General features: G+C 41.0%; 1 protein-coding gene across 3 annotated transcripts in view; it reads right to left on the bottom strand.

The window, feature by feature from the left end:
* LOC122887938 (ataxin-7) overlaps positions 1-13371 on the bottom strand; it is a 33209-nt gene that overhangs the window by 13137 nt on the left and 6701 nt on the right. For 2 of the 3 annotated variants that reach the window (XM_044221664.1, XM_044221673.1), the window contains 3 exons: positions 12282-12497; positions 12020-12088; positions 6220-6324 (listed from right to left, as the gene is read on the bottom strand). In XM_044221664.1, the coding sequence (XP_044077599.1) occupies positions 6220-6324; positions 12020-12088; positions 12282-12489 (382 nt within the window). In that variant the 5' untranslated portion in view covers positions 12490-12497. Of the gene's footprint in view, positions 1-6219; positions 6325-8325; positions 8434-12019; positions 12089-12281; positions 12498-13371 lie in introns of those variants that run through there. The other variant, XM_044221684.1, reaches the window with a different exon arrangement.

The following is a 13371-nucleotide window of genomic DNA, read 5'->3' as shown; positions in this document are numbered from 1 at the left end:
GCGCCAGAAAACAGGGTTGATGGTGGTTGCTGTGTGTAGCCCATAGACTGTATAAAAATAAGATGTAGCCGTGGTGTTTCTTGTTAATAGCACCGTGCTGGGCAGGTGACAGGTGTGTTTACGGTGTTTGTGTGCTCTGAAAGACGTCACAGTGTGGATATAAAGTCACAGCTGACGGACTGTTAGCCTAGCATGCTGATACTACATAAACATATGGATGAGACCTTTATAGACATCCGCAGATAGAAACAGATGAAAGAGTCGGAAAAGGGGCTAAAATTAGCATGTCCACCTGGGTGTCATGTTTACATTACTGCCAATCAGAGCTGGAGCCGATAAATACCTGTGACTACTGCAGAGTTATTTGACCTGGGAGTGAATGCCGATTGTACCCTTTCACAATGAAGACAAAAGCCAGATGTTAGCGGGTGTTGAGTTGGTTTTTGTACAGTGTAAAAGGTGTTTTTGATGATCAGAATTAGACATCATGAAGCCTTGATCAAACACTATAACAAACTATAACAAACTAGTCTATATGGGTAAATGTGGCAATAACTGAAAAGGCAAGACACATGGGAACATAGAAATCCTTCCTCTGAAAGTAGTGAGCAGGTTACCTCAACAACAAATAAGCAGCATTTGTGATTCATGCCAACTCAGCCTGAAATAGAACCAGCCAACAGGTCAAGAACTTCATTTCCTGCCTGAGCTACTGTGGAAACTGATAAAAGGCAGTTTGACAGCAGAAAAGGTTAGGATGATACTGAGTTGTGGATGGAAAGACAAAAATAGAAGAAAGAAAAAATATTATCACTAAGTGCTTGCATCCAAAACTAAATATCTTTTCTTTTGATATAAACTAAAGTACACCATAGTTTCCAAACATCATCAAACATTGGTCTCTTGCGTGTGTACCCACAATAATCATAGAAAGGTTTGGGTTTTCAAAGGAAGCTCTCATCACTTGCTATTTTTAGCAACAGCAAACAACAATGAAATAGCACACAGAAAATAATTTCATTGACATTTCCACTACTGTTCCTTAATATAGACTCATTTCATCACAACACTAGGGCTGCAGCTATCGATTATTTTAGTAATCGAGTATCCTACCGGTTATTCCATCGATTAATCGTGCAATTGCATAAGAAAAACTTTTGGTTTATTAAAGAGCAATAGTAAATATGCAAAAGAGAAAATAAGACAGGTCTCTTAAAATGAACAACTAACTGGTTTCCTTTTTAGAAAGATCTACATTTTTATTGCTTAAATTGCATACAATAATATTATCTGTCAAAACTTAACCCATTTAGTGCATTTAAAAAGGGACAGTTCACCCCCAAATCAAAAATACATATTTTTCCTCTTACCTGTAGTGCTATTTATCCATTGTTTTGGTGTGAGTTGCCGAGTTTTGGAGATATCGGCCATAGAGAAGTGTGCATTTTTGAATATAATGGGACTATATGGTACTCAGCTTGTGGTGAAAAATATGTATTTTTCATTTGGGAGTAAACTGTCCCTTAAGTGTCATATTACATTCTGGGTTTTAAAGAAACAAAAAATCTGAAATGCAAAACAAACACCTTTTGCTTTTTTTTTAAAAAAAAAAAAAAAATAAATGATATCTATACTTATAGTTTCAGAACTACAAGTTTCATCCTAACTACAGCTCAGGCATAACATAAGCCTTTTCTGTCTTCTTTGTGGCATTTGTAGGAGGCAAAAATGAGTGGACAGGAAGTGTGACTATCATAATAAATAATACGAATGAAGCTCAGGCTGTCACAATTTGACTGCAGCATTTTATTTTCTGTGGTTAATATCTTGAACAAAACCTAGCTAACTTAGGGACATCATAACTAGCCACCACACTGATTAACGTTGTTAACTAGCCATTACATATAGTCATAATTAACGTAGCCTACATTCTTTAGTAGCCTTCATATACCTTTTGTTGGGTCCGATCTGTGGACTGGATGCATAGACGGTAACGTCAGAGACGTCGTGCTATTGTGGTAGGCTAGTTAAATTTTACAATAGACACACTGTACAGAGTTTTCGTGGACACTTTCTGTCTCTTCTCATCCCTTGCTAATTTCTCTCTCTTCCTCCTCTTTGTAATCCTCGCTGTCAAATCACACCAAAGATGCTCTGAACAGTCTCTGATCACACACAGTGTTAAGTGCATTGTGTGACAGTAATAATCATGTATGTAATTATATGGATTAAACGAAGGTTCGATGCAAATAATTTGAACAGATGATTTTTAGTAATCGAGTTATTCAAGGAATCATTCAGCCCTACACAACACACACTAATTTCATAGAGTCTAGAGTTCATTAGCTGCAACGTCAGAAACTACCAAAGAACAAGACTAGGTCAAAACCTAGTATATGGCTGGACTGCGTATAGTCAATGTGCTCCTGAGGACATTTTGAGGAATGTCGCAGTGTCCACGACACACGGGTTCGTGCACTAAAAGTTACTGGCGTGTTGTCATGCACCTTCCAATTTTTGAGACCCAGGCATTTTGGAGAATATTGCAACTGCAGAGGCCCGAGCCACAGTGTCTCGCACAAGCATAAACAAAGCTTAAAAGCCACCTGAGGACGTTTTGAGGACTGTACGCGCCTCACTGTACAAGCCTCCTGAGGACGTAATTTAGGACTGTTCATGCCTATTCATTTTGAAAGAGCAACAGCCAATGGGGAAACTCCAACAATCGACCAACCAATGGTGTAACTTCATCACTCACTCACTCACTAGAGCTGGTCCCGCTTTGCTGCGGTCCAGCCAAAAAAGCAGGACGGCGATCTCATGAAGGCTTTTTAATTATTTTTTATTCTGAGTTTACTGCAACTTGCCCCAAAGTCTTGAATCTTGGCCAGGCAGCGGCTCCCTAACAGATATACTGGGCCTCCAAGGTCACCGAGGGGTCACACAGTCTGTGACCATAAGTGGAGAGAGAGAGACACAGAGAGAGAGAGACAAAGAGAGACCCAGAGAGAGACAGACAGAGACAGAGAGAGAGACAGAAAGAGAGAGAGAGGTCCACTGATGAGAAACAGGCGACTGAAGGTTAACGTGACCCTCTTGTTGCAAAACAGCAAAGAATGAGGAGGAAAAACCTACCAGCAAACATAAAGTGAATGTAAGAGGATACAGCTTAAGGATCACTAACGGGTTTTGATAGAAAGCATCTGTGTCAGCAGCTAGCTACTGTGGTGAGGTGTGGGCCTGGTTAGCTAACCTTTTACTGGGCTAACTCCATGGTGTAGATGGGAACTGGGCTGTAGGCCAAAGCTCAGTCTCAGCAGGTGATCCGCAAACAAGCTTGTTGGTGCAGAAACAGTGGAGGGGATACTAACACACATGCACGCTCAGAGCTGCCACTCCTGATCTCCCTCAGCCCCCAACACACACAAAAACACACACCATCAAACTCTATAGCCTTCTTCCAATTTCCCATTTCAGGGAGAAAAAAAAAAGCTTTTAAGAGTGCCCTCTTCTCACCTAAGGGCCTCTCTCTACACACCCATTCACGACACACTCCAGATATCTTCCCTCCCTCCTCTTAGTCTTTCTCCCCTGCTGTCTTGTCCTGTCCCAGTCAACAACACACCCTGCACACAAACTCACATCAGGAAACCCCAGCGTGACACTAACATCACTAACACTGAGAAAAGAGAGCCAACACCAGCGGCAGTGGAAGAGGAATAAAAGACGAGTCAAAAAAAATGTGGGGGGAAAAAACCTAAAAAACAACAGACACAAGGAATAGGAGGAGTCTTAATATCCTATTTCACACTGTCAAACAGTTGGCTCAGTGTTAAGGGGAATCCCTGGCTGTAGGAGTGAGAGAAAAACACCAACGTTCAAGTGTGACGGCCTTACTACCATCTCCACAAGCACCTTGTTCAAGCCGCAACATGGCCTGGCCTCTCTACACTATTTGCATAACAATAATAACCTTTTTCTTCTAGCAAAAATAATAAATACACTACTATCTAAGCTCAAGGTGCATTAACCATAAAATTGTGTTTGCTCAGCCAAGGCAATGCGAGAATGTCTTTGTTCGACAAGTTCATAAATGAATGCATAAAACGGCAGCCGAGCTTGCAGCCTCCCGTTCTGCGGTGAGCGTCACCCCTGCTGGGATCAGCCTCAGCCGAGAAGCACAAACACCTAACGGAGGACAGATGGGCTCAAAGAAGCACGCTAAAATCATATTGAGACCATCTCGATGGTTCTGAGATCAGTGCCTTTGCCCCGTGCTAACGCCACATGGGGTCTTCCTATAATGACATCAGAGGGAGGAAGACGAGAGGAAAATCGCAGCAAGAGCACTCGTACTCTCTCACGCATAGTAGCAATGCCACAGAATTTCAGATTTAGACTGTTCAGGTGTGGAGCGGAAACCATTAGTCAATCAATGGAAAATTAATCGGCAACTTTTTTAATAATATATTAATCATTTAAGACACTTATCAAGCAAAAAATGCTAAACATTCTCTGGTTCCAACTTCTCAAATGTGAGGATTTGCTGCTTTTCTCTGTTTTATATCATTGTAAATGGAAAATCTTTTGACTGTTAGACAAAACAAGACATTTTAAGACCTCACATTAGGCTCTGAGAAACTGATCAGCATTTTCTACTATTTTCTGCCATTTTATAGACTAAAGGATTAATTGATTCATCGAAAAAATAATCGTCAGATTAATCCATTATGAAAATAATCATTAGCTGCAGCCCTATTCCAGTGCTTACAACTCCTACTTGAATGGAAGTCAAGGGAGGTACTATTAGCTGCTCATTCAGCAATTTGTATTATTTAATCTATACAATAATTCAGTAGCATACAGGTGATGGTGAACAAAAGAAGGTTGAAGAAACAAAATGGCTATAAACAGCTTGAAACAAGTCAAACCACATATCCATATATCAGACTGCACAGTCTGCATTCACTATAACACACTGTTAAAGATCTACCACAGCCACCTGCTGGGATGTTGTCATAACTCTTTTACTTCATCGGCATTGTAATGCCCTCCAGTCTACTTCTCATTCAAAATCCCAAGGCAGGTATGACACCGCAAATGGATGCTGCAGTTCATACGCATTAGTCCTGTCTAGACAGGCTTGTATGAGTCTATATTGTTTAGCAGTGTGGGAGGAGTCCTTTCTTTGAATGTTGTTGACACAGCAGGAAGGACAGTTCCTCTAGGAGCCATGTGCTTTTATACCTCCCTCTGGTGGCCGATGCTATCAGAGATTTCTGATTCAGATGCTGAGAGTGTAGTATGGGACAACAACTGATGCTAATAAGGGTTGAAGCCATCAGATTTCTGTCATAACAAGGCCACATGAACAGACTAACTTTTCCTGTCCTCTTAAAATCACTTGGTTTACAAAGACGGATATAAATTCTTACTTTAAACAAATAGCCCTACATGACAGGTCATGGTAGGTGTCCCTCTAACATGCAGCCTTCCTTACCAGTTCAAGGAAATGAGTTTGGGAATGAACAGACAGCTTATTTCTTTTAGTGACTGTGGGCGTTTGTGAACTTGCCGTGAACACTGTTAAGTTTAACGAGATCCACAGCGATGCAATCGCTCTTTTCACAGATCTATAATTCATCCATTTACTTTAGCACTCTAGTCAAAGATCCAGCTTAATTACTAAGCAGTGGGAATACATGCACTGAAGCACACATACACAGATCCCTAAAGTATTAACAGAACCAGAAATCTGATCTGAGCTGTATGCGTTTAAAAAAGTACATTACCGCGAAGACCGAGAGAGCCACATCAAATATTAACAGGGGAATTGTAAACACACACAAGTGAAACAGTGAGTTAAATAAATAAATAAATAAAAGTATGTGGCATCCCCTCTCAGGTTACTGTGTGGTGAAGGAAAAGTGGTGGGGGTATACAAAAGGCGGAAGGAGGAGTAATACCAGAGTGTGTTAATGTAGAATATCACCACCAGCCTTGAAGCAGTATATGGTTCCTACAGATGAAAACTACTTTGTTACTTCCTTCTTCACTGATCTACTCTCTCTACTGTCAATGTTCACTCCCCCTTCTTGTATGGAGTTTTCTATAGAATTCAGAAACTCTTAAAGCTTACTCTGCATGGTGTTCGCATGAAAGACGACTGTGTATGTGCATGCATATTCATGTATTTGTGTGCATGTGCATGACACTTACCGTAGTGTGCTTGGAAGGCTTGGGGCTTGACTACCTGACCGCAGTGGCTGCACATCACCAGGTAGAAGTCGTCCTGTGCGGGACACTGGCCAAATATGGGCATGTCTGTACACAGGGGAAGAATCAACCACATGGGGCACAAGTCAAGGAGAGGCAAATAAAATAGACCTGTGTTCACCTGGTGCTCCAGTTGGCAGCACACTCGGACTCTACATCCAAAAAAAAACCAAACCATCATTTGTTGTCATAATACTGTAATAGCTGAGTCGGGTAATTCTAAGTTTGATGGCATAATTTATTTTGCATAACACCAAGACGAAAACTTGTTATGTTATGTTGTTATGTCCTGGGTAAAAAAATAAAATCAGACATCATTGTGTTGCTCCACACGGACATGAAAACACGTAACCATATTAAGAATATTAAAAAAAAAAAAAAGAGCTCACTCAAGGCAACCTGACGAGCAAAGTCTGCACGTGCAAATACAGATCACTCTCACGTACTAGTCTCCATTTATCATAGAGAACATTTTCTAGTGATAAGAACCAGGAAGAGGGCCAAGCCAGCAATTCAAAGGTTACCTGCTGTCAAAGAATTAATGTCTCTCCAAGATATAAACAAACATAGCACATACAAGATGTATATAGCATAGACCAAGCCCCCAGGAAGTGCGCAAGGCCTTGAAGCCAATTTGACAAACCGTGTCATTACAATGTCCGGGTCCGCCATGTGATCCAAAAAGCCGTTTTTTCGGCTTCCCCCAGCCCATGTGTCAAATTGTCCTTGGGCAAGACACTGAACCCCAAATTGCTGTGCCTTCAGTGAGAGTGCATTACTTTCTTTCAACTGATGAGCAGTTCATACACATTCAGTGTATGAATGGGGTGAATGTGATATGTAGTAGTAGTCAGAAAAGACTAGAAAGGGGCTAGTCCCTTTTAGAGAATTTACCAATTTCCAAAATGGGCAATGTGAAGACAGCGCCTGGGGCTTTAGGGGCATTTTATAGGCCAAACTATTAACCGATTAATTAAGAAAACAGATTATTTGATAATGAAACTAATCATTAGTTGCAGCCCTACTACAATCAAAATGGAGAAATGTTGGTTTTCATCACAGTCTGTCCAGTTCTAAAAGTTTGTTTAAAAATCCACAACATTAATATACTTCTGAAACCTCCTCCCCTAAAGCCAGCTCATGCTTAACACAAGAAGAAATTATGGAGTAACAATTAAAATGTGGATACACAGTGTCATGGACTCCTAAGAACTTGACAACTCATAGCAGTGCAGTGCCTATGTCTAGGATTAACTACAACGAAAAGAAACTGGAAGAAATGGCAGATTTCAATGGTTCTTTTTTTCTTTATGGGGAATGTAAAGATGGGAATTTTCCTGTAGTGCCACTAAGGCAGTGCAACTTTCAGATGCACGATAATAAAAATAATTATAAAAAAAAAAGCATGAATGCCAAGGTACACGAATAACATGTCTGCAGCTCCAGCATCTTGAGCGACCCAATAGTATGAACTAAGCCTCACGCTTCACAAGCCACTCTTAGGCAAATCAGAGGGAAGTGCCGCTCCTCACCACAATGTGATCAAAATTTACCCTGGCGCAGAGAACCAGAAACTACCTAATTAAGGAGGCTAATTAAGAGATTGCCTGGGGCGTTTTGATGAGATGAGCAGAAGACAGGATACAAGAGGAGAGAAGTGGAGCCCGGGCCGTCAAGGGTTCTCCAAACATCACTGGCCGAGTCTGGAAGGGATGAGGGCCATTAAGCAAAGACTACATAAAAAGGGCCTACCTGGCGGGCTGGTGTGTGGATGAATTGACAAGCCTGATGCTACTTAATGCGTGTCAATTGTCTGAAGCCACTCTGCTTAAGTGTCTCCTTCAACAGCAGTGGAGCGAAAAGACTTATTTTCACAGAGGCTAGGGTCTGCCACAGAGAAAAGGCAAATGTCTTCATTTAATGGACAAAAGCATGTAAATTATATAGAACTTGAGTAGGGAAGCACACTGCTGATGTGCACAAGCAAGGGTCTGACTACTCTGCAAAAGAAGACAAGTGCAGAAATGTGATGTGAAAGGTGGTACTCACTGGTTGCCACTTGCAGAAGCGTAAGAGGGCCTGAAAGTTCTGGGTAACTTTTCGGTTCTGTCTGTCTGTTTTCATCCAGTTCCCTCTATGAGCCATTCTCCTGTACCACTAGCAAATTGAAGTTATAATGAGAGAGCACACATATTTGCTAAATCAATAACTTGCCATGTATTCTCCATTAAAACTCCACCTTCTCTCACATCCTTTATTGAAACAGGCCAAGGACTGCGGAGTCCAACAGGCCAACCACATTTCCTTGCTGGATCAATAGCAAGGTCAAACCAGACTCATTCCCAAACTGCTGCTGTTGTTCACTTGGAGCGTTCTCCAAACAGGTTACTCCACTATAAAAGCAGCCCGGCTAGATCGCCTTGCCACTCTGCATTTAACGCGCTGGCACCGACTGAACCGTACTGCTAAAATGGCCTGACTTGAAAAGCAGTCTAACGCCACTGTGTCTGCCTCATTCTCAATCTCCATTTCTTGAGCAAGTAGGAGATGAAAAGGATAGAGAGAGAAAGGAAGTTGCCGTGGAGGAGAAAGAAGAGACAGAACAACCGTGCAAAGCCAAGAAAGGAGCGCGGCGGTGAAAAAAAAAAAAAAAGAGAGAAAGAGAGCAGAGAAGCAGGCTGAGGCTTCAGCAAGACAAAGAGAGAGTGAGCAGAGGACCTGCGCTCGAGGAGGAGAAAGAGAGCCTGTGAGCAAGAGACTGAGAGAATGAGAGTCCAGTTAATTTCAGCATCCTCATCCATGGCAGTGATGAATGATCTAGGTGGAATAGTAGCAGCTCTGGCTGCCTGTGAGCAGAACACACGCTGGCTGAATCTGACCTGTGGCTGACACTGACACTACATTTCCCAGCTTCCCTGACTGTGACAGTGCCACTGTAAAATGTATAAAAAGCGAGACAGATGATGAGTGAATTCATCTGTCATTACCATACATTTTTACAATGTCTTAATCATCTGCGTGTGTCAGAACGGCGGTTACACCACAGGAGGAATCTGTTGGTGAGTCATGGCGGAGAGGTGTAGTCATCCACTTGTAATACCCCTATACTAGACACACAGACACACACGCAGAATAACATTTTATGAACGACACACTTCTGCCACAAGCAGCATGTGTTGATCAGCCCCATGACACAAACAACAGTCACTGACAGAAGCTGCTACATGATTGAGACATGTTTCAAGCCAGTTGCATGTCGAGTGGCCGGACAGCATTGAATTTTAAATGACCATTCTGGCTTCCTCTGAAAATAACAGCAAACAGCATTTCTTCAGCACAAAGCAGACATCTCTTTAGTTCAGCCACCATCTCAGTGTATGCAGTGTAATGTATATTACACTATAGTAATTATTTCATGTGAAATAAAGCTCTATCTTTCTTGTCATTGGGAGCCTCTAGGACATTTGCTGTCGACATTGTGCAATGAATGGTCTTAGGGTATGCACACAGGCCACACTGTTGACCAATGCAAATGCAACATTAGATAAGTGCCCTGCCAAGCAGCCCGCAATTAACCCTTTCCTTTAAAGCAACACGTGGAGAAGAAAAAAAACAAACAAAAAAACTAAAGTTGGACACATACTGATGACATCATAAGTGTGGGCCAAAATCATGTGACCAAAGTGAAATGTGCTATCTTTACCCTGTTCTGCAAATACATTGTTAGACAGCATGAATGAGAACCAGAAACAGTCATTCCAACACACATGTGCCTCCAAAATGTTGGACAAATCAGTGTCCAAAAGGTGTTCTATATCAGGACTAACCCAAGTCAGAAAACAGTCAAATTCTGTGACAATTATTCACACAAAAGTGATTGCTTTGTTGTTGGCTGTAGAATTAATGATGGTGTTGAGTGTCTGAAGATGATCCTCATGGTTTTTGCTTAATTAGTGCCATTTTCCTCTGCCAAATTATACCCACAAATAGCATTTCAGAACAGAAAACAGAGAATCTATTTATTTTCTCTCTACACTTAATTCTGAAATAGAGCTCAAAGAAAATCCTGTCCTAGTAGCTGCGACGACTGTCCCATAACAGCGAGGTCACATTTGACACACCTCGTGTGTCCTTGAGCAAGAAATAAAAATCCTTTCTGCAAAGTGATTAAAAGTAGCTGTGCTGGTTTTGCTGAAATGCGTAAAATGCTAAATAAACAGAGCATCTTTGTGAGTGTAACTTTTTATGAATGCTGCCCAATTAACTACTTAAGACAATGCCCGACATTAGCGAAGCGTGAAACCCTTCATTAAACGAGCTAGGCTTCAAACTACAATCACTGTAGTAACAAAGTTGATTCATCATTCATTCATTTAATTCTGAGTTCAATGAACAGGTTAGTCTTCTACTCATCCTATCAAACTGCTCATTCTGATGTCAGTCTTAGAGCTTGGTGAGCCTGGAAAACAGTGCATGATTGTTGATTTGTAATTAAACAAGATGCCATTTTATTTATTTTTTTTTTTATCAATTTACCTTTGTGGTGAGGCTCTTTCTAAATCCAGGCCTGCCAGCAGGACAAAACGGCTAATGCTAATCGCGGTGTTTCCAAAAATAAAATTGCAGCACAAACTGCTCTGAAACATCACTCTGTGGCTCAGAAGCCAGATGATGTGCGCTTCTGACATGGTGGGTTTTAATCACCGACATCAGATGATGTCCTTTCTCTTTATTCTGTCAAGACTGAACCGCTCCCTGTTACTGCCTATTATGGAATGAATAAACATCAGCCTTCAAAACCACTATTAGCGAAAACCTACAATATGTTTCAGCTTTGGAGAGGAACATGAGATCATAGGTACTAGCAGGAACATAATAGTCCTAACAATCTGCTATCATAGTCGTCGGTTTTTCTTGTCCATGGTGATGGCAGACCTTCAGAGTTTACATTTGTCAGGCTTGAATAAATCAGAAATTTAGATTACATGTTGGTTGGTGGGCAAGTACTTCAAAATACATTAAAAAGTTATCTTCAATGTAGCATATTGTTCAATTTACTTACAATATCTATTTAAATATGTGGTAACAAAAACACTACTGCCGGTCATACTTTGTGTTGAAGCAGCTTGTTACATTGGAAGCCATATTATAACTTCATATCATTTTAATAGAACTATGACTAATAAGGGGACTTTACAACAAGTCCCAAATGCTGTTTTAACAGTGACATTTCCATTTTCTCATTTTGAGAAATCATTTAAGTTTCCACTAATTAACTTTCAGAAATTGTACTACCTTAAAATTGTTAAGACAACAAACCATGCTGTTGTCTTCAGATAAAGGGAACCATGAAATATGGTGGAATATGGTGGTTTCATATGCAAAATGGCAGAAATGTGGATGCAGAACAATAAAGTCCATTAAATGCATTCTCCAAACAGAACATGACCGTGTGATTACAGTGTTTGGGCCTATACCCAACTACAGCGAGTCTAAGTTGTTAACCGTTAAGTTATTTTAGGGACAGATGTAAATGTCAACTACCACACGAATGAGAGACATGTTTCACTTATTATATCCGGTTGTCCTGTCAATTCATGATGCGCATGATTTACAGTAGGTTTACATTTTGGCCGAACGACGCGTGTAAAGTGTTTGAATGTGTGTGTGTAAGCCTCCAGAACCAAAATACACCTTTGGCCCTAGATTTAAAACAACAACAACAACAAAAAAAACCACTCACCTTCTCTGCACAAACGCATGACATCTCGATTTTTCCCGAAGTCTTTGAAACTTTCCTCCGATTCAGCACCTGAAAATGAGGCGATCCGACACACAGACAAATAAATAGTTGCACTTGCTTGCCTGCCCGTGCTGTTGCTACCAGTAGCGTTTCTTCATATTCCACCAAAACTGCATGCAATCGGCCAAAAAAAGGACAGGACTGGCAACTGTCGCGCTCTATCTCGCTTCCTCGCGCACATTCGGGACGCTGTGGAACTCACCGTCGTTGCCGTGGAGTTTGGCGGCGTCGACCCAGTTGCTCCAAGGCTGTCCCAGCATTATTTCTGGACTAGGCAAGGATCTCCGCTCCGCAACAGTCGCCATTGCTGTGGAGCCTTCTCCCCGCTGGATCTGCTGCTGCTGCTTCAGCTGCTGCCTGGCCGCTCGGCGCTGCTCCCCCCTGACGTCATCCTCGGCCCTTTCCGACATTCTTTCCGCTACAATGTAACAACACAAGAGTCAGCGTTGGTAGTGCTCGGGATAGGAGGACTTTTTTCACTGATTGACGCCGGCAAACGCGTGTTGTTTCACCGCACCCGCCCCTTCATAAATACAAAACCGTTTGTGTGTGGCCACTTGACAAGCAACAAGTACAAAGCTTATACAACATATGACATATTGACTTGACTGGCACTTTCTTATTTTTATGGATCCCGGTTAGCTTTAGCTTTTTCAATTCAATTGGGCTTTATTGGCATGGGAAACAGATGTTAACATTGCCAAAGCATGTGTGAAATAAAGGATAATATAGTAATACTAATAATAATAATAATAAGAAGAAGAAGAAATATTGACTTGCAGTTGATTTTAATCTCTTTTTCACGCAATGCTGAACTACTTGGCTTGGTGGTTAATGTTAAACCTTGCTTGTTAAATATGGCATGTACATACATAAGCTCTGGTTACAAAGCAATATGTAGTAGTATTATATAATTTATATTAAAGAAATTATACATAATATAAATAAGCATAGTATAGTATACTATAGTAAGGCAGCATATAGCTATAACAGCCACCCACAGACAATTACAAAATTGGCTTAACAGTATATAACTGTATGTCACTGTTCCTTGCAAAGTCCACTGTAGCGGTTTGTATTTTGGAACTTAGTCATGTTGTAAACATTCACTGCCTCTGTGTCTCAGTGTAAGCTTACTAAACACCTGTGTTGGCTGACACTAGTTGATGCCTGATTACATACTGATACACTGATATATTTATTAAGACATTTTTATGGGGCAAATTATTCAACTTCTCACTTACTTTCCATGCTAAGAAAAAGCAAACATTTCAAATATAGATAGATAGATG

This window comes from Siniperca chuatsi, linkage group LG2 (assembly GCF_020085105.1).
Source record: "Siniperca chuatsi isolate FFG_IHB_CAS linkage group LG2, ASM2008510v1, whole genome shotgun sequence".
NCBI lineage: Eukaryota > Metazoa > Chordata > Actinopteri > Centrarchiformes > Sinipercidae > Siniperca > Siniperca chuatsi.
This window is presented reverse-complemented; position numbering and strand designations above follow the sequence as displayed.